Source organism: Melanotaenia boesemani, chromosome 20 (genome assembly GCF_017639745.1).
Source record: "Melanotaenia boesemani isolate fMelBoe1 chromosome 20, fMelBoe1.pri, whole genome shotgun sequence".
NCBI lineage: Eukaryota > Metazoa > Chordata > Actinopteri > Atheriniformes > Melanotaeniidae > Melanotaenia > Melanotaenia boesemani.
Genome location: NC_055701.1, coordinates 19,784,245 through 19,805,811, shown reverse-complemented (window position 1 = coordinate 19,805,811; position 21,567 = coordinate 19,784,245). Strand labels below are relative to the sequence as shown.

The following is a 21,567-nucleotide window of genomic DNA, read 5'->3' as shown; positions in this document are numbered from 1 at the left end:
ATCGCTTCAGTTAATCACTCTTTTTCTTTAGCACATAAATGATTTATTTAATGGACAAAACCAGAGGAATCCCGATTTCTTGCGCCCCTATAAACATCTTCAAATGTATTTCACTCATATAATAGGTTCCTTACCATTTCTTCTGAAAAACAAAACAAACAACAAAAAAAACCCAAACAAACAAAATCAAACAAAAAAAACAAAACAAAAAAAAAAAAAAAACCCCCAAAAACAAAAACAAAACAAAAACAAGAACTGCTTTGTATTTACGAAATCCGAATTTTTTTATGTTTTCAGTTTGTTTGGCCAGTTGAATATCAGTTGGCAAAGTTTAATAGTTACGATGCGAATTTGAACACAACACATGATGATATGCATGTCCTGTCATATGACTCCAGAGAGAGAGAGAGAGAAAAAAGAGGCACTGCTCAATTTCCCCACATGAGTGCAGCATTTACCCTTCACCCAGACCTCCCCCCTCTCCCCCTCCCCTCCTCTGGATATTTTACATGAAGACGACTGCTAGATAATTTTCATAGTGCTTTTGAGCGATGCTCTGAAATCAGAGCCTCTAGCTTTAAATCTGCTGTGTAATTCCCAAGTTTTATGGTTTAAACCGCAAAAGCTTTTTCAAGGTGACTTCAAAGACAGCAGGCAGAGGGCCAGCCAACATATCAGCTGACAATGTCTAAAAGGCAAGTGTTTTTTTTTTTTGTTTTTTGTTTTTTTTAATTGCAGCTAAATATTTCCCCCCTGTGGGGTCACCTACAGTTAAATACCTATGAACTAAACCAAACTGCCCATAGTGCCTGAATGATGACTAGCTCTCTCCGCCCATGTAACTTTTATAGAGTCTACATAGCATGCATTATTCAGCAATAACACATGGCCCATCTGGACTCCTGTGAGTGTGTTTGTGCATGTGTGTCTATGCATGGGTGAGTGGTTCATAGTTAACTTTCTTGAGCCATTTCACCATTTAACGCTACATCCAACAGTGCTTGAAGAGCTACGAATTAGTATTTCTCAGTAATTACAGCAAAGGTATAATGTATGCGTGGGAGAAGGGAAGGAATGGGAGCAGAGGAAGAATAGAAAGTGTTGAAAGAGAGATGGAGTTAGCAAATGTGTATTAGAGTCTACCAAAATGGTATGTTCAGGATCAAGCTCTTTCATCATGCCTTTCCTCATTAATAGAGATGGGAGTGCTGCCCTAATTCCATAATTCCTAAATCATGCCTGTTAGTTGAATATGAGGAGACAAAGGTACAGGGAGAGAGGAGAATGGATTAGCCTATAGCCTCATGAATGTGTCTGAGAGAGCTGGAGAGCCACAGAAGTAGAGATGAAGGGAGAAATAGAAAGAGGAAAAGAACGAAGAGGGATTGCCATCTGTATTTTTGGCTTTGCTTTTTGGTTGTCTCCAAAACCAACATCATATAGGCCAAGTATTATTTGCCAATCACATTCCCAAGAGTATGCCAGCCAGTGAAACGTTCTAAAATAATCAAGTGATTAATTAGATCTTGAATAGAATACATAGGGATATAGTTGTATGTATGAGCATGTGTGTCGGTGACTTGGCCCAGACCTCTTTCTCATGATTTTTAGTAGCACATCTGTCAAATTCTGGCTCTGTTCCAGTGGAATCACTCATCAATCTTTTCTCTTACAAGGACTGAGATATGGGAATGTTTCATGGCCTTGCTTGATCGGGCTTAATTTTACATTGTGCTAATTCCGCTGATACCTGATACTTGTCAGGACAAAGAATTGGCTGAGCAAGCGTGCATCTCAATATTCAGAGATAATTTCATTCTCTTGTCTCCTTTTCACTGGAATCCACTCTTTCTCTTTTTGAATTGAGCCCTCATATGAAGCAATTTGTTGGAAACTAGAGACATCGATAGCCATTAGCCTGCTTTGCACAGGAGAACCAAACATGGTAAGCCAGTGCTCATCTATTATTCATATACCTCAGTTTTCCCCCAAAACCTCATTTCTGATATTCTTTTTGCATCACACTACCAAAATTGACAAGTCAGTGGTTTTAAATAACGCTTTTGAAACAAAGCTGATAAATGTTTCAGGCTAGCACCACCCCTTACAAGTCTCAAGGAAGGAACAGTATCTATTGTCTGTCAGTGTAGCCATGTCTGGATTTGCTGAAAACCTACTGATATGAAAGAATTATGATTTATAAAGTAAGGTTTTAAAGATTTAGACTGTTTGGATGCTAAACTTGCTTGTAGCTGCCCCATGTCTTGCAAAGGGATTCTTGGATTTGATGAAGATTCTGTGTTTAGAATCAAGCTGTGCAGCTTCAGGGCCATCTCTCTCACAAGTGGAACACACACTCCATTAATATATTGACATATACTGTGCGATGCATTTGACTGTCACAGCTTGGGAAAACTGAGCTAATTTGAAACAACTGTATACTGTAGAGTGTGGCCCAGTTTCAGATGCTCACAAAATAAATCTAAGGTCTTTTCATTTTTTTCTTAGCATTTCCAATTTGTTAATTTATAGAAAATTATGGTTCATTAGGACTTGTTAGGTCTTAGACAGGGGTGTTAAATTACACTGTTTTTAAAGTTCAGTACTAAAAGCCAAAACACTGTTCTCTTTCCAAATATGAGTCCATGCAGCAGTTGTTCATGCAGGAAGAAACTGCCTTTATTTACCTTTGAAGAACATGAAACCTTTTGTAGTCCTAAGAGCAACTACATGTCGATAATCAAACTCGTGTTCATGACAGAAATGCCTGCATTGTAAAATAAAGATGTATTGTAGCCCTCATCATGCCTGTTATTAGTCACCCTCATCGAAAGCCAACCTTGAATGGGCAAAGTTTCTTCTTAAGTTGTTGTGTTTACATGTAACTATGGCTACCAGAAAGCCCAGATAGCAGGCATGTTTGGATGATATTTAGCACTTGTGGCTAAGTTACAGCCCTGGCAAGTCTCTTGTGGGCCACATGTGGTCCAGATGTGAGTTGGCGGCCTGGACGTGGATTATGGTAAGTATTTTGTGGGCCAGGAGTGGTCCTAATATGGGAAGCCTTCCTTATGTTAATTTCCTTGTGGGCCACATGTGGTGGTCATGTGGCTGAGTTTTGGCAGCCACACTTATATTTAGTCAACGCTGTGAGTAAAGGCCAAATTTGGGCCAGACAAAAATGCACATTTGGGCCAAACATTTTGAAAATCTGATAAATAGAGGTTCATTTACAAGTTACTGTGCAATTGTTCAATGGTTGCAGTGCTGAGATGAACTACTGACAACTTCTCTAGTTTAAAACTACATAAGAAGAAAGGAAAAGTCAGATTTATTCATTCAAAGAGAATCCATTAACGCTTAACGTGACAGTTTTGCATGTTTTGTGTATTGATTGATTGGTTAAAGGTCACACTCCTCATTGGCTGAGTCATCTTTTTCTCCAGTAAATCAGAAGCTTAAGACGATTTTTATCATATACCTTTTCCATTTACTGCCTTTTAATTGATGCACCAATCTTTTATCTTTTTTTTTTTAGCATTTATTTGATAGTTTTAGTGAAGGATAGGCAGGAAAGTGGGAGGGAGAAGGGAGAAGACAGTCAGTAAATGACCCAAGCTGGAATCAAACCTCAGCCTGCTGTGGCAAAGACTCAGTAGCTGTAAGAGAGGTGCACATTCTTCAAAGTGTGCTGCAGAGGCACCCCTCAGTTTGGATTTTCCCACATTTTTCCTTTCACTTTTCAGCTTTTGCACTCAGGCGTTTCATGTAGGACCTAAAAATGATGGCCATACACTCCCATAGAAGAGAAACTTCACACTGTTTTTTTTATGGGAACCACTGAGTTTGTGTTAAATAATTCTAAAAAGCTGATTTTTTATAACATTTTAAAAATGGCTTCTAACTAAAGCTGAAAAATAAATGGTGTGGAATAAAAAAAATGCAATATATCCCACTTAAATGTAATTCCATGTAAAGTAACTGACCATAGAAATACTTAAGGACACAAATACTCCAGAACTGAGCTCAAGTACAGTATTTTAAAAAAAAAATGCTCTGTGTATGTTTCCATCACCGGCCAGACATCATCCAGGAAATCTGATGGAAACAAAAGAGGAAAGGCTATCAAGATATCTGGTCCCCATGTTGTCAGCAGTTCAGATTAGCTGTCACATCGCTGAGGGAGAAACAGCTGAAGATTGGAGAGGGTGATTTCATCTGAATAATTTCATGCTTTGACTGGCAGAGCTCAATGATCATCGTTCCAAGACTTCGACGTCAGAGGAAGATAGACTAGGCAATTATGGACCCAGGTGCAGTGTAATACATAAATACAATAATCTGCCCTTTGGTGAAAAAGAAAACCATAAAACAATAACAATAAAATTTGAATTAATTCATATTTCCACAAAATAAAAAAAAAAACAACAAACAAAAAAACATTCCACTCAATCAATTTGTTTTCGAGTAGACAAAAAGACAATCTTTATTTGTGTGTTTCTCTCCTTGCTCTGATTTCTGTGTTTACGTTTTGACTTTCATGGCTGAGGTCAGCTTCCACAAAAACACCACGAACAGAAAAGGAGACAAACTCATACATGACGCTCAGACCTGGAGGCCTCCTACCACTACCAACCATGGATCACAAAGCAGAGTAGAAGAAGAAGTAGAAGAAGTAGAAGAAGAACGATAGGACAGCATCAGTGGAACAGAAGAAGAGAAGACACATTTTTTAAATCCTCCACAGGCTATAACCCATCACTGCATCCCATAAAGGAGTAATTAACAGTGGTTTTAAATGCTACAAAAATAAGATGAAACAGAGAAAGACGCTCTTCCCCTTGTTTGTGTTTTCTTATATGTGTGTGTGTGTTTCTTTGTACATGTGTGTAACGTCCATGCCATGTCTGTTTATGTTTAGAGCTGCATTGTTTTTTCTACATACATCGGTAAGTGTGGATGTCTGTACATGGATCGTAGTGTGTATGTTTGTGTGTGTTCACAGTGCTTACTCATAATGTTCCTTTCCCAACATGAAAGAAGTCTCAGTCCCTTGATACACACTCTTTCTCTCCCTCTTCCTCCCTCCTCTGGTCATTCTCTTTGTGCTGCTCCCTTTAGATTCATGTCCATGAATGCTTCCACCATTTTGTTTGTATGTGTATATGTCTGCGTGCATGCACCAATGTGTGTTTTCGTGATGCTACCACACACACGCACACACCTCACCTCATTTGCCACAGTCTATGCGCTTCCCTTATTGGTTTAACCCCCCACACCCAGGACCAGCTTCAGTCATTGTTTATGTCCATTGTGATCTGACTTGGGCTCCGAGGGCTGATTTCCAGTCAGTTTCACCCTGCGGCTCCATTTATCTTCCTGGCCCAAGCTAATCCATCAACAACTGAAAGCCAGATGGGAGAAACTGTGAGGAGAGAGGTTGTATTTTCTTTTGATGTCTGAAAAAAGTCTCAGGGAGAGCAAGAGAGCGGCTGCAGGGTGTTTCAGATTTTTTTTTCTCGCATGAAAAAATATATCATCATTAGAAACAAGATTGATCTGAAGGTTTCACAGTGGTCATGCAACTTGAGTGTCGCCTCCTTTTCTCACCTGTCCTCTGTTCATCTTCAATTAAACCCACCCCACCCACTCCACCCCGCCTCCCCTCAAAATCCCAGACCCATTAATCCTGCCAGTCCAAGAGAAGGTTCTTTAAGTGACCACAGTCATGATAATACAGAAAGACAAAGAGGTGGGTGACCAGTGGTACATTCATACAAGAGAAAGTCATGGTTCCAAAAGTCACCCGACCCAGTCGACATTAGACAGTGCTGGAGATGCCTGTACTGGCCAGGCCGTGATAAATGCTTTGTTTAGAAACACAAATAAGACAAAACACAACCCTCCTGAAAAATCTACATCTCTCCAAGCCCACCCAGAACACCCCAACACCCTCTCATTGAAACAGGCTATGGTTATACTCATCATCACAATGCGATATCTAAGAGTTTCTAATAAAATAATCAAACTGTTTGATTTTTATATCAGATTGCTGTGACTCGACACTGGGTCTGCAAATATCAACAAATATAATATTACATTTCCCATATGTCCACATTTATTTAAATTTGTGCTCTTGTTGTTTTCCCCTCACTTTGCTGCACAGACTGGGTCACTTTTTTCCACTTCTCAGTGCTTTTGCTTTTATTCTGGTTGCAGTTGGAAATGGTCCAGATGGCATAGAATTCCAATTACAATGCAAGCTTGGCCACTTCCAATTCATGGTTAGAGGATGGGATAACAATGTGAGCAAAATCCAATTTTTGTGCATCCAGGCCTATCGCTTAATGCATCCTGCCATGATTGGATAGTAGGAATTGCACTGGAACGAAGAGTTTAATCATAGCCACACATACCTACAGCTACCCCATCAGTGGCCAAAAGTCAATAGTCAAATCGAAAAGACCCCCTGATGTGAGTGCAGAGACATATCTCTTGTGTTTTTCATCTGAGAGGTGTTGTTCCAACCAGAGTTTAAGGATCGGAGATGGAGGGCAGCGTCCCAGACAACTCAAAACCCAACTTTGCAGCCATGTCTGGGATTGGTGTCCGTGACTGGGCCATGAAAGGGGCTGGCAGTGGGGGTGGTTGGTGGTCATATTGAGGAGGAGGTGGGAAAGAGAGGGGGTGGGGCGGAGTTACGGGCTTCCCTGAGGGGTGGTGGATTTAGAGGGACAGCCAGCCCAGCCCATTATCCCGGGATGGGAGCATCAGGACGATGGGGAGAGGGGTCACAGCCAGAAGAAGAATCCCAGCAACAGCGGGGCCAGGGCTGCTAATAAGGCCGTGCACCCTGCCTTGGAGCTTGGACCTCCATCAGTAAGGAAGGGCTCTGGAGAATCATATCCCGAACCATCTGAAACAAAGAGATGAGAAAAGACAAAAAAAAACCCAGACAAAAAAATCTGAACCAAAAGGGACACACAAATAGATGCAAAGACAAGACAATCTGAAACAATAAGAATGAGCAGGGGAGTGGATTTTGTGAAAGATGAGGGGTAGACAAGCGGATCTGTCAGGATGGGCTGAAAGTGAGTGACAAACCAGAAAACACAAAACTCTCTTCCTTGAACAGCGATGGAAAGGCAAAGAGTACACGGCAGAAAGAAATGAGCGGAAAGAGGGAGAAGGAGAAGACGACAGCAACTGAGCTCTGCAGGGGGTTTAACCAACCTAATTACAGTTTAATCACAGAGACTGAGAATCTGGAGCAGCTGACACACAAAGATACACAACCACTCACACATATGTGCATATGCTCACAGCTCACTCACACAATGACAGAATTTCACAGATGAGATGAAAGTTGCAATGTCAGACAGATTACTTTAACAACACACACACACATAAAGCAGAAACTCAATGAGAAGCAGATGCAATGACAGAATAAAAGAATGAATGTTGTTTCAGTAATTATAAAGGAGAGAAATTCCTTTTCCTGTTATGAGATACGGAAAGATCGTAGCTCAGAAAGCTGGGAAAAAATCTGCTGTTTCTGTGAAGATCTTCCAAGCTACGCCTTTATATGGGGATATGTGTTATTAATCAGGTTTGTTTCTTTAATCTGATCGGCTGAAAACTCATGAGGTCAAATCCATATTGGGCTAACAGGTAGATTTTCAAGATAGCGCCAGGTGTACAGTAATGACTACCAGAATCTAATCCTCATGTCTGCCAGACGTCCTTTGAGTTATATTTAAATGGCAGCATCATAGGACGACACGAGAGCACTGCGCTCTGTCTCCGCCATGAAGCCATGTTGAAACGATTGTGTGTTATTAGAGTGCAGGATATGTGGAGGAAAAGTGTGGCAAAGTCAAACTTCATCTCATATGTCTCATCTTCAGGTCTGAAACTTCTGGAAAACTTTATTAAATATTAATCTTTTAAAACGATGCCCATAAATCAGACTTCTACTGTATGTATTAGCTTTATCACTAGATTGCTCTCTTCTATCTGATGGGTAAATCCAGTGATGTGGGGGCTTGGCAACATTTTTAAAAGAGCATTTTCAACCTGCTCTGTTATCTTTTTACAATGACAGAAGGCCTCCCTCACACCCGGTGTGATGTGATGCGATTTGATGTGAAGTGGCCATGCCACTTTGTGCCTCCATGTATGCACACACTTCTCTGTATCTCTGTGTGTGTTCAGCTCATGCCTGTGCAAGCTCGTGTGTGCATGTACATGTGAATGCATTAGAATAAGTGCAGGTGTGTGTTTCCAGTGTGTGTGTATGTGTGCATGTGTGTTTTTTCTTGTGTGTAAAGGTTTCAAAGCACTGCTTGTTTTGCCTGTGAATCAGAGCAGAGAATGTTGCCGGGGCATTCTATCAGACCTCTTATTCTCTCTAATTTTAGTTTGATACGCAGTCTGGACCTTTGTATGTAGATGTGAATCAGTGTGTGTGCTTTTGTGTGTGTGTGTAGTCAGAGCTTGACTTACCTGGAGGTCTGACATACACCTTCAGCTTTAGACATGCCCGCCCCACATGATTTGGGTGAGGAGACGCTGAGGAAGAAGCAATTGAGAGCAGAGATTAGTTCAGAGATTAAATGACTGCATTTTTAAAGTAACTAAACACATCTGATGTTTTAATATTTTTCCATGTCTGAGAGTTATGAGATTGATTATTGGGTCACAGGTTGGACAGAATAAGGCTGGGATGGAGGAAAAGCATCAGGTGAGGGCATTTATTAGCCTCATTACTCTTATTCTCCCTTTAAACCATTTAAAACCTGAGAAATGATGGTGCCATTTAGAGGCCTCGCCTAAACTGTCTTTACTAAAACTTTAATTTTGTTCTGCTTTACTTTGTCAGAGTTGGGCTTTGCAGAGACAATGTTGTACACATATTGTACTATGATTTGATAGAGATTTTGAACAACAGCTGCATCATTTTAAAAAAATATTCATAATAATCCTGAAAGTGTTTTTTTTTAACTTTGTTATTTGTGCTATATGCCGTCTTCATTTATACTTCACCAGTAATATATATATATATATATATATGTATATATACTGATATATCCTTTTACTATGGTTAAAAAAAATTCAAATAGCTGGAGAAATACTCGTTACATTATCGGAATGCTAATTTTGAGCAGAGGTCTAAATAGTATGCACAGGGCTCAATGGGTTTACCAATAAAAACACACCGATTTGTCAAATCTCTCACATGAAAGTAGATTTGACATAGTTGCTAAAAAAAAAAAAAAAAAAAGAAAAAGGATGCCCTGTATTTTTACTTTGCTTTTACATGTTTCTTCATTACAGTGGATCTTGCTTTTTCCTTCATTCTGAGTCATTTGAACATCATTTGGCAGCTTTACTTTAGAAAAAAATGGGAATTTATCCACAACAGAAAGCAGTTTCCTTAAAGTATTCCTTCAGTCACGTTTGCAAGGCACGGAAAATTAATGTATCTGTGTTAATTGTACGAAGGGGGAACAATGAGGAATACTACTGGTGCTGGTTTTCTGTCAAAAAAAAAAAAAAAGATAAGATGAGAAGAAGAAATCCAGCCAAATCATCCAAGTTAAATGCTCTTATCTACTCCACTCAGCATTCTAATTTATTGCTTCTTCTCAAACAGATTTATAATTATATAAATTGCCTGCTGGGTTGCTCCATGCTAGCTTACTTAACCCCCACAGTTCATGACATGGATTTTTATTAAAAATAGAATAAAGTAAAAACTTTAAAACTAATAACTGTAAAGCTAATGTGACCTTGCAAAACCCCAAGGCCCATGTCCTCTTAAGTTATGAATTATTCCAGATTGGCCTTCAAAGCTCAATTTTTAATTTATTATTTTAGTCATTCTGTCTAAGCTTCACTAATCACTAACTATTTAACTAAAATTTGCATCAAACAATCATGCAAATAAACAAACAAACAAAATGACTTACAGCTAAACAGTTGTTGCTGAATGTTTTAAATGATATTATTTTAATTTGTTTAAAACTTTGTTTTTGGCTTAAATGCTCCTGATAATTAATAATGCCTAAAAAAATTAAAGGCACATTTAATTTGCTTTAAAATAACCGTTTCTATCGGTTGATGTCAAACTGATAACTCAGTTGTCAATTTATGAGGTAAATCTCTAAATCTAATATGATTAAATACAACAACTGTGCTGTGAAATATTAGGTTTTTCAGTTTTCCTGATTCCCATCCCAACAATTCAAAGTGCTAAATGAGATGGAAGTGAAACTACTTTAGTTTTTTGAACTGACAGAGTTGGTTAGTTTGGCATGGAATGACCCAGTAGACAAAATCTAAGCTGATAATGAGATGTTGATTGTCTAAAAGAGCCATCATTCTGTACCTTACAGGCATAAAAAAAAGCCATAGATACAGTGTGACAACAAGCCTGCCTAAATCTGTTGCCTGACAGTTTGGGAGTGTGACCTACCAGAAACATGTAAAAGCCTAAAACCACTAATAAGATCATCTTGAAATTAATTAATCATACATTATTAATATTTTCTGGAAAAGTGAACAAGTCAAATATTTTATGTAATTTGGAATTTATGAATCATTAAGGTACTTTTTACAACTTTCGTCATGGAATGGAGTGCTTCAAGCAGCTGCAGGGTTTCATAAATTGAGGTCCTTTTAAGTGCTCTTACACTCATGCTCGTCAGTTTGTGAAATTCTATAAACATACCGAGCAATGTAAACAAGTCTGTGAAGGATCAGCCTGTCCAATGAGATTCAGTCACACTCGCATTCACAGCTAAGGGAAATAAAGGACTCTCAAATCGACCTGACTTGAATGTCTTTGGAATTGGAAAGGAAATCCATGCAAATTCCCCACAGATGCAGCTGCGAGGTGACAGTGTTAACCACTGAGCCGCTCGGACTGAATACCAAAAATAAAATGAGAAAAATGTTAAAAAGTTACTGTGATTTAAACTTCAAAGTACAGCAAATGAAATTGAATCTGGGTTTTTAGTCCCACCTCACTCTGAAGTGAAATAGAGCTGGAGACCTTAGGGGAGATGGTGACCAAGTCTCTGACCACTCACGCGTAGCGACATGTGCACTCTCGTGCACATTAGTGGATGTGTAAACGAATCCATGTGCACACACAAACTGATGGACCTATTGTCCTTCTCCCTTGAGGGAGTCTGCATAGCCAGAGCCCAGAGTGACCTCACAGTAAACCATCATCAAGAACCACAGTGCACAGGAAATAAATCTGACCCTTCCTGTGCCCTCTCCTCCCTTCCTGTCTGCACAAAACTCCTCCCTTCATCTTTCCCTTTGCCCTTTACCTTCTTTGCCCCTGCATGGCCCCTCCCCTGCCCTCAAATTTCTTCAAACCCTCTGCTCATTTTGCAGAGAAACATATCAAGCTCCTCTGAGAAAAACTTCTAGTCTGCTAGAGAGCTTTCTCTACTTTTATATACCATACTTCAGTTTTTTAAATACTATTTCATGGCAAAATGGCGACACTTTCCTTCCCTCCCACACCCCTCCCCACTCTCAAAACTTTCACTCTTGTCATTTTTTAAAGTCGTATCATCTCTCCCAGCACTTCTGGTTCCCAGCACATCCTCAATCCAGTGTCTCCTTAAAACCCATTGAAAATCACTCAACCTCGTCCGATGGCAGCTGGGAGAAGTAAGGGGTGGAGTAGACCTGTCAACATGTCAACACGTGAACAATACTCACAAGCATGCATACACTCATACCAGTCTCAGTGCAACACCTTCAACCGGTTGCACTAGTATGTGCGGGGAAAATACACACACACACACACACACACACACGACTCATCAGAGAGACTGGGTGGTTAAAGCTGTCAGCTGCTGTAGTTCCACATTAGTACTAACCTGTGTGTGAGTGTATGTTTGTGCAGTTTAGAGACAGAGAGAAATTAAAATGAGTGTGTGCCTGTCAGTCTGGATGATGGACACAGCCTTTTAAGGAGTCACAATTGCTTGACAACAGACCCCCACGACCAGCCCACTGCCCCCACCCCAAAAACACACACATAAATTGAAATGCACTCACAAACCCTCCAGTCATGTGGAATGCACACAGCATCGCGGGGTACCAGAAACACAATACTAAAGTCAGCAACTAAGCAACTCTGGAGGGGCCCAAACCTCAGACGAGACTAAAAACAAAGGAGTGTGTTTTTGTGTGTGCGTGCCAACTGGGAAAAGTGCACTAGGACATCGGCTTGCTGTTATCTTCCTCTATTTAGCTCCATGACAGTCGCCTGCTGTGTCTTTATGGATGTTGTTGACAACTGACTTGGGCAAAAATAGTACTTGCAGATATTATTTACATTATTCAAATGATTATTACCACAGTAGGGCATCACATTTTCATTGCATTACAGTTGTTTGTCCCTGATTGCATTGCATTGCAAAATAATCTCCCTGCACGGAGGAGAAAATATTCTGAATGAAGGACTACAGTGATGAACGGAATTGAAATCTGCACCAGAGTCTGTCAAAGAGCCTTTCCTGCTTCGTCTGAGAGCTGCTAGTGCTTTCCAAAAGCAGACAGTATCACTGTAACAGGAGACTCGCTGTCCAAGGGCAGAAAAACTCAGCAGAGAAATCTGTCCCACTTGCAAGTCGACCTGAAACCGGTGGCTCAGAACCTTCATCCCATTATGAGTCATGGCGAAAATGCATCATCTCCAACTAAAAAGGTCAAGGTCAGTTTTCAGCTATCAGTGTTAATGCATGGAGAAATGAAGGCTGCATAATGACAGAGTATGGTAAAATCCTCACAATGTGAGATTTGGTATGACTTTTATACAGCAATGAAAAGGTCAAATAAGAAAAGAACTGAAATAACTTCCCCTAACTGACTGGTAAAGTCCCCTATTAGTACTGATGGATTTTTAGTTTGTGAAAAACATGCCTTACTAAGTTTGCTTGGCAAAATTTGATCATCCTCACTCAGAAAACAGCAGTACCAGCTATTCATACAATTTGCTGACGTGTAACCTTGAGTGATTGTGAGTCATGACTGTTCGCTCTCTCTGAGGAGTCGCTTTCTTTCATGATGTTTTCCCAGGAGGTTGGTGGATTCAAACAGGGAGAAAAAGTGCCTCTTTTCTCTCTCAGGTGCAAGAACATTCTGACATTGATAGCATAGCTTTTGAAAGTCATTGTAATGTGCTTTTCTGTGATCATCAGTTGATCTCACACAAAGCTGTCCAGATGTGGGAAATCTAGCCCACCCATCTGGCACTCTAAGAAGCTGAAAAACAAAGATTGAGGGTAATTTGAAGCTTTTGTTCATCCCGCGTCTAGTGGAGGAATGGTAGCTCTTCAACTCTGTTCAGAAAAAGTCTCAGAGGGGCAAAGCTCATTTGTGACACTAATACATCACTTGTTGAAGTGAGGCGAAACATCAATACAGCTAATATAAAAATGATTACAAAGTACCCTAGGCGACATTTTTACCACTTTGCTGAGCACATCACTTATGAGCTCGACAGACGCAGAGAGCGATACATCAAGAAATAAAGAGTGTGAGAAGGGGTGTAGAAAAAGGGAGGGAGAGATGGAAGGTGTGTTTATTCTCGCCTGTGGGTGTAGGAGCGACATGGTGGGCTGTGTTTGAGAGCTCTCTCAATCTACCTCTGTTGATTGCATATTTACATATTGTTTACAAATGCATACTGAGTGGGAGCTCAGGAAAAATGCAAACACAGACACGCACGCTTGCATGTACATAACAAGCAAACTTTGCCTTTGCACAAAATTTCCCCCACAAACACACAGTCCACTTAGCTGATAACCTACAGATGTAGTAGTACTCGTGTCCAGGTCTGAACTCGAAGCCCAGGGAGAAGGGAGTGAAGAGCTGGAACTTCTCTGAGAAGCGCAAGGGCCCGTCAGGACCGCTGGGACGGTTGCACTCCCAGCGTTTAAAGCCACGCATCCTGTGCTGGCAGGTAGTATAGCCCTCATGGTTGACCATGAACAGGATGTAGCGCTCCATGCGCCCATGAGACGGAGGGCCCTCGTAGAAAGGACAGTAGATGTCTAGATAGTCATTGATGTTCACTGCCACTCTGTACTCTCCATGCCAGAACCTGCAAGAAAAAGAAAACAATTAACATTTCTTCATGAATAAAAAGAATGACAAACAGGCTCAGGGATATCGCATGGAATCAGTGGACAGAGCTCTTGGTTTGTGAAAGTAAAATTAGATTGTGGGAGACATGTTTTGAGAAAAACCTATACTTTCCTGAAAGACCATGAATATTTACTTCCTATTTTATATTGGATTTCCGTATGATTGCACAGCACAGAGGAAACTGGGGTGAGCATCCACTTAGTGTAGTCATGCTGTGAAACATCGTTGTGTGACATTGTATTACTGTTAGAGTATTTTTGTGTTTGCACATCTCCAGAGTGAGATCGGAGTTCACAGTCGGCAACAAAACAATAAAAAATGCAAATATTGCTCAAAGACAATAGAAGAACTGATCTCTTTTAAACAATGTGAATCAATACAGCAGACAGCGAAAATATCCTAGAAGGGTTTTCTTTATTTATCCATTTATATAATTGACTTTTTAGAAAAGAGAAGGCCAGTGAAGTCCATTAAAAAAGAAAGCCCTTTGGTTACAACAAAAATATGCAAAATAGCTAATTTTTATTCAAATAAAGCCTTGTGAGCTGTGAGTTATGGGAATTAAATGCAATTTTTTTCCGAGTCAGAGTGCTTGAATAAGCTTAGTGGGATGATACTTGGGAAAAGTGGGTCATGTGATGTTAGAGAGCACAAATTATCCAAGTGCCTAAAGCAGTGCATAGTGAGTGTCCACTTAGTTCAGTACACATGCCGATCACTGGGTTCAACATAGCAAGCAGAAGTGGGTCACAGGTTAGCGAACAAGAGATGCTAATAAATACACACAAAGAAGTGCCGATATTATACTTTTTTTTTTTTTTTTATGCCATCGTCCTCCTTCTGGCACTCAGTCAAAGAGCTTGTGATATAAAATGCAGGTATAGAGATACATAAGATGGAGGTTGAACTCAGTGACATTGCACCCATTGCTTTTCAACTGCCTCTGCTATAAAACATTAAAAACATATGACTCACTTTTTCTCTTCTAGAAGATGTATAAAAAAGGATCTATTTATGTTAATGTTTTGATGCCAGAGTTGTTTACAAGGGAATTGAACTTCTCTTTCTAATCCTAAAGTTAATGAAGTGAATCAGTTGTCACAGATCAAATTGATATTCTAGCTTCTTGTTTTTGTCAGCATGTGTCATGACTAAACCAGGCAGGCAGTCTGTCTCTCTAGACTTTTGAACTCCTGTCTCTTTGTGGCAACTTTATTTTTTATGTACATTAATAATAAAAATAATAATAATAAAAAAAAATCCCAAATACAAATTTTAACCATAAAATGGGCTAAATATCTTTAAAAGAGATAGATATGGGAGTTTTCTGTCTGGAGATAATTTACATTCTTTAGGTACTATTTTCAGCTGTGGATTAATATCCAACTTGTGCTTTTTTAAGTACAGTATCTATGTCAGCATGATGGCATATGTGGGATTTACTCCAGATTTCCATAAATATGGCCCCCTGTGTGGTGGTCGGTTTGACACATTTAACTGTTTTTAATAACAGGACAAAAATCTGAGCCCTTTGGGATAATCCAAATCAGGCTTTGGAAACATCGGCAAAACTAAAAATATAGAATATCGCCAGTAACAGATACAGACAGATACAAATACTTTATTATAGCCATGCAATAGTACTGGGGGCAATTTTGTTGGGAGACCAAAACCAGTGGAAGAGATAGAAATAAATAAGCAGGCGCTTTAAGACATTATAGAAACATGATAAATATCTAAATATACATGATGTCAGCTTTCCAGATCTAGTCATTGTTCAGACCTTCATCTACAATGCATACTGGTCAAAAACTATGATGCGACAATTTAGACTACGTGTCAAACTCAAGGCCCGTGGGCCACATCCAGCCCGTGAATGAGTTATTTTTGGCCCCCATGCTCATATCTAATCACTATTAGAGCTGGCTGATAGAGTGCACGCACCACTATAATACTACAAGTCCCACAATGCACTGCCAGTAGGTTGGTGCGTCTGTCATGGCCCGCAAGCGTGTACCTTGGTCTTTCTCTAGCAACTCGGCGGAGCTACTCATCTTTGTCAACAACCTCTCTCCCCAAAAAAAGGATAAACAAAAAGTGGACTTTGAAAACAGAGAATATGTTTGCGGATGTAAAGCTGTGTGTCAAAGACAGTGTGGCTGTAATGAAAGAAAACATAAGAAATGAAGTAAGAAGACACTTTGAACATCTGGACAGGAAACAAAGGCTCCAAACGGTAGAAGAGTTAACTTTTTACGCGACAGAGTTTTTAAAGTTTTTAAGGGAAAATGTTGAATATGAACTAAATTTTATGAAGAAAGAAAACTGACCTTCAGTGCAGTTTAATTGTGTGTGTTTTTTTCCCTTGCTATAACAGGGCATTTGATTTTTCAAAGAAGGTCATTATTTTTGGCTGTTTGCCTGTAGAAAATGTTTTCCCTTGAAATTATTTTGAAAAAGAAAAATGCATTGAGAGCCATAAGAAATAAATGCAACAGATTTGAACAGACTTTTTAAAATTTTTTCATGATTAATGTTGTTTTATAGGCAATAATTAACACGCTCTGTTAGTTCAATGTGTGCAATAAGGTCATTTAAAAAAAGCTTTTAATAAACATTGAACCAGTTTGGCCCTCAGCCTGTTTAATTTTCATTTTTTCATTTTGGCCCACTGTGTATTTGAATTTGACATCCCTGACTTAGACTAACAGCTGTATTGAATATTTTTGAAGTGAGTGGTTTTGGTTGGATAAAGATGCATCATCTTGCAGAGGGAAGAACAAGAGGAGGTGTTGGTGGGTGGGGAGAGATCCCTAACTGGTTGAACGTGCTGTCTCTATACAAGGTGTTAACCGAGGGAGGATCACATCCAATTATGGGGAAGCTTTTTTGATGATTTAGTGTGGCTGTCAGAGCTCCCATACCCGAGTAAGATGATGCAGTAATGCCCTTCTATCATGGGCTTGTAGAGGTGGATAGGTAGGTGCTTTCTGATACAATACTTTTCAGCTACCTGAGAAAAAACAGTCTTTGCTGGGCCTTTGTTTTTGATGATGTGGTTGGTGTTGATATTCCATTTCAGAGTTCTTGATATGCTTAGTGAGGAATTTGAAGGAGTCCTTTAGGGATAAGGGTTGGGCTTAGATATGAAGCGCAGCTTTGATGTCTGTCCGCTTTCCATTGTTTTTGAAGTATTGAGTAAAAGGTTGTTTCTTCTGTACAACCCAGTTGACCTCCTGTCTGTACTGAGTTTCACAATTTTTGATGAAATCTATTGATAGTGGTCAGCCCCCTGTGATCCTGAACAGGATGAGACGGGTGGAGAAATAGATGGATGGTCTCTCCAAAATGTACCCTTTAAACATATCTTAATATAACACAAGACCTTTATCTCTGAATAATGGCATCTATTAGGAAGTTCTTTTAGATTAATATTTGATATAAAGTGGAGATTTGTTTAACCACATGACTTAAAATACATTTGTTTCATGCATAATTTTGCTTTCATATCAATTCAGAAATACAATACATCAGTCTTTTTAAATATTTGATTCCTCACATATTTTATTTACCAGTGCTCCATAAATCATGTGTCCCAAGGGTATGACTAGATAATCTTTTTGTTTTTATCACAAAAACAAACAAAAAAAGAGCCACAGCAAATCAAAATTCCACTTATACTTTCTCCAGTAATCGTCTGACATTTGGAGAAGTGTTTAAATTAATCTTATCAAGTCTCTTTGTGGACATGTGCCCATGTCTGTGGCAGCCTCCTCTTCTCGAGTCTATCATTATCTAGCTTGCTCTCTGTGGCTACACGATCAATTTAATTTCAAATGTAGTCTTTCACATGAAATACATTTAAAATTCAGCTGAGCTGTGTTATCACATCTTGTTTCTTGAAGCTCTGCAAATTTGAGACTCAGGAAACCGTCTTCAATCAAATGAGTGCAAACAAAGCCACTCGTTGGGCAATCTCATCGTCTCATATAGTACGCACACACATGCAGATGGAGTCTTTTAAACAAATTCATCATTTTCCCCCCTCACCTTGGCAGTAATTGATTGCTTGGAATCAAGACATTTTTGGTCTAAGCACTTTTGGTTTGTGGGATATTTAGCTTTGGGACAAATTATCCCTATAATGACGGTCCTATCTCTCTCCCAGAGGGCAAATCAGGAAGTGAGTTAGATGTGAAATGAGCGTCTTCATGGTTCGGTGCCCTATCTGAGCACGTTTTGCAGCTTCTAAAAGGATCCTCGAACAGATCATTTAGAGGCATTGATCCACTGGGGAGCTCCTCTCGGGTCTCTCTGCTCCCAATCAACTCTGATTAAGTACTAAAGGGGAAAAGCAGGGAGAGAAACAAGTGAGAGTGATGCACAGAATGAGAATATATGGACAGAAAAGAAAGAACTGAAGGAGTAAAACAAAGAGAAAAGGCAGAGGAGGAATGAATATATGTGTGCAAGGCAGACAAAAGAAAAGGAAAATGCAGAGAAAAGAGGGAGACATGGAAACACTGGATAATGAGATTGCATTAAATGAGAAGCGAAAGAGGCAGAAAAATACAAGAGCAGAAGAGGAGGTGGAGGCCAGCTGGAGAAAGAGTAGAATGAGGAGGAGTTTTTCTTTTTAATTTTTACAAGTGTGGTTTTGCATCTGAGAAAAATGTGCCTTGGCTATAGATAGCAAGCTGCATTTATAAATGACTACCATTTTGCATTAGCACTTTGGATATACAGTGTGTGACTGCATGCAAGTGTGTGGCCGGTTAGATAGTGGCTTGGTAAAGTGGGTCTCGATGAGTGAGGATCCTCAATCCAAGAAAGGGATAATGTGCCAGGATACATTAGGTTGTATTAAGCCACTAAGCGCCCTGCCCTGCTCCTGTGACACCGTCTGCATTCTTAATACACTGAGACGAGAGGAAACTGTGTATGCAGGTGTGTGTTTGTGTGTGCCACTGAAGACTGCACTCTGGTGGTGTTTAGCACCACATCTTGGTGTGTGGACTAGATTATGTGTCCCTAAAATCTTTCTCTGCAGGCTGTGTGTCATTTGGAATTAAACACACACAGTGCACCAGCCAAAAAGACATGGGAATGCACTCACACTTTCTGCATGGTTCCCTTTGGAAGAATTGTGTGTGTGTGTGCATGTTGGTGGTGTAGGTTTTGGAGGGCATGAACTTCTTTTGATGTGTTTGTTGTGCATTTGTTTATAACCTGTCAAACCTGTTAAAGTAACTGTAACAAATTAGGGGTGTAAAACTAATGAAAACCGACATTAATTGAATTCTGTATGATGACTGTATTGTTACTAACTAGCATTTTAACACCTTTTGAAAGTGTTTTTTTTAATCTAGTTTTTCTGAACTCCAGTCATTCAGCTTCTATATTTTCTACTGTGACCACGTCCAGTGACACCCATCACTGATCATGGGAAAAATCAGAGGCGACACGCTTTGATGAATTTCACAGGCGTAATTCCAAAAAACGTTTGGGAGTATAATGCAAACAGAAACACAATGCAATGATTTACAAATCTCATAAACCAATACTTTATTCAACAGACAATAGAAAGTGAGGCATTTTACTATGTCATAAAATAGTTTAGCTTATACTGAATTTGATGGCATGCCTCAAAATAGTTGTGACAGGGCCATATTTACAAATATGTATCATCCCCTTTCATTTTAACAACAGTGAAATGAAGAGACTAGCGGCTGGACCTTTGAGAGAGAAATGTGGCCCATTCTTGTCCTATACATATTCATGCTGCTTAATTGTCCTGGGTCTTTGTTGTATTTTACATTTCTTGATGTGCCAAATGTTTTCAACAGGTAAAAACTGTGGACTAAAGGCAGGCTCGTCTAGTATCTGGACTCTTCTACAAATCCATGCTGTTGTAAATAAATAGGCACTTTAGGCATTGTGTTGCTGTAATATGCAAATCCTACCCTGATGCAATCTGGATAGGCGTATGTTTTAAAACCTGTAAATGTGCTTCAGCATTAATGCTGCCTCTCTCTTTTTTGTTTTAAATGGTGTCATCTGAGCAACCAAAGATTACAGGCATTCAATAGTAATTTTCTGATACCTTGCACACAGAGATTTCTACAGATTCTCTCAGTCTTTTGATAATATTATTTACCATAGGTGAAATAATAAAATTGTTTGCAATTTCACAGTTTCTCTAAGATTAGTGCGCCATCTTTACCTCTGAGAGACTCTCTAAGGTGGTCTTTTCATACCCAATGGTTCAGCCACTTTTAGCCTTGTAGTAGTAGTCTTGAAGTTGATTCATTCATTTTCTATACCTCTTAGGCCAATTCAGGGTCACAGGGGTCTGGAGCACATGCATGTCTTTGGATGGTGGAAGGAAGCTGGAGTACCCATAGAGAACTCACACACACATTGGGAAAGCATTTAAACTCCAGAAGTTTGCATATAGTTAATTTGGAATTGGAAAAATATGCATGTTCATTAAAGTTAACATATCACCAGTGCTTTTGCCTGCAGTGAAAAAAGTAATAAAATGAAACAGACAGTGCAACAAACATGTAAATACTTGGAGACACGCTAAATCTGCAAACACTGCTGGACATAACACCAACACCGAACTTGTAACTCAAAGAATGACGTGCAGAATAGGTTTTGAGGTAGTCAGCAATAAAGTACAATGTAAATGATACAACTTCACTGATCTTTTCATTCAGTCTGTGTAAACTCTTATTACCAGGACATGAAATAGTATGCAAACTTGATTATCTTTTATTTCCAGAGCCAGATTCATTTGTATCATGTTGACAGTCAATATAATTTCCACACATGTAAATACCAAAAAATGGAATGGAGGTACAAAACTTCAAATCTTTATTATGTTCTATGCTTTCAATACTCAGTAATGCCTCCATTAAAATAAGTGGAATAGCCAAGGAAACATCTTGCTGTTGGAGTGCATCTTGTTCAGTCACTTTTTTCTTTTACAGTGTTTGGTTCTGCTGCTTTAGGCCATTTTTCTTTTTCGTTGTTTGTAAACCTGTGCAATATGATATGATTCTCCTCAGTAATGAGGTTAGCAAAGCTGGTTAGTAAAGGACTTAACTTTTGCCTTAATGAAAAGGTTGTGGTAAAATAGTGTTGTAATTAGATATGCATGTCTTAAAAAATTCAAAGGATCCAGAGATAAAAGAAGAAGAGTAGAAACATGTTTGCCTTTGTGTGTTTTATGCACTGTAGATGTAAGTTTCCCCATTTACAGTAATGACTGTGTAAGTCTGCGTGTAGTGGCCGCTCTTTAGCATTCATTCATCAGCACCATCTCTCAGCATGACTGTGATCAAAGCTTGTGGTTGGAGAAGCCTCGGATGTTTACTATACCTT

The 21,567-nt window shown here is 39.4% G+C and overlaps 1 protein-coding gene across 2 annotated transcripts in view; it reads right to left on the bottom strand.

The window, feature by feature from the left end:
* Nucleotides 1-3,875: 3,875 nt before the first annotated feature.
* The window catches only part of efna2a (ephrin-A2a), an 86,464-nt gene continuing 68,772 nt past the window's right edge, over nt 3,876-21,567 (bottom strand). Inside the window, exons 2-4 of one of the 2 annotated variants that reach the window (XM_041972854.1) lie at nt 13,842-14,134; nt 8,506-8,571; nt 3,876-6,916 (exon numbers count right to left, since the gene is read on the bottom strand). In XM_041972854.1, coding sequence (XP_041828788.1) covers nt 6,792-6,916; nt 8,506-8,571; nt 13,842-14,134 — 484 coding nt within the window. In that variant the 3' untranslated portion in view covers nt 3,876-6,791. The remainder of the gene's footprint in view (nt 6,917-8,505; nt 8,572-13,841; nt 14,135-21,567) is intronic. The other variant, XM_041972855.1, reaches the window with a different exon arrangement.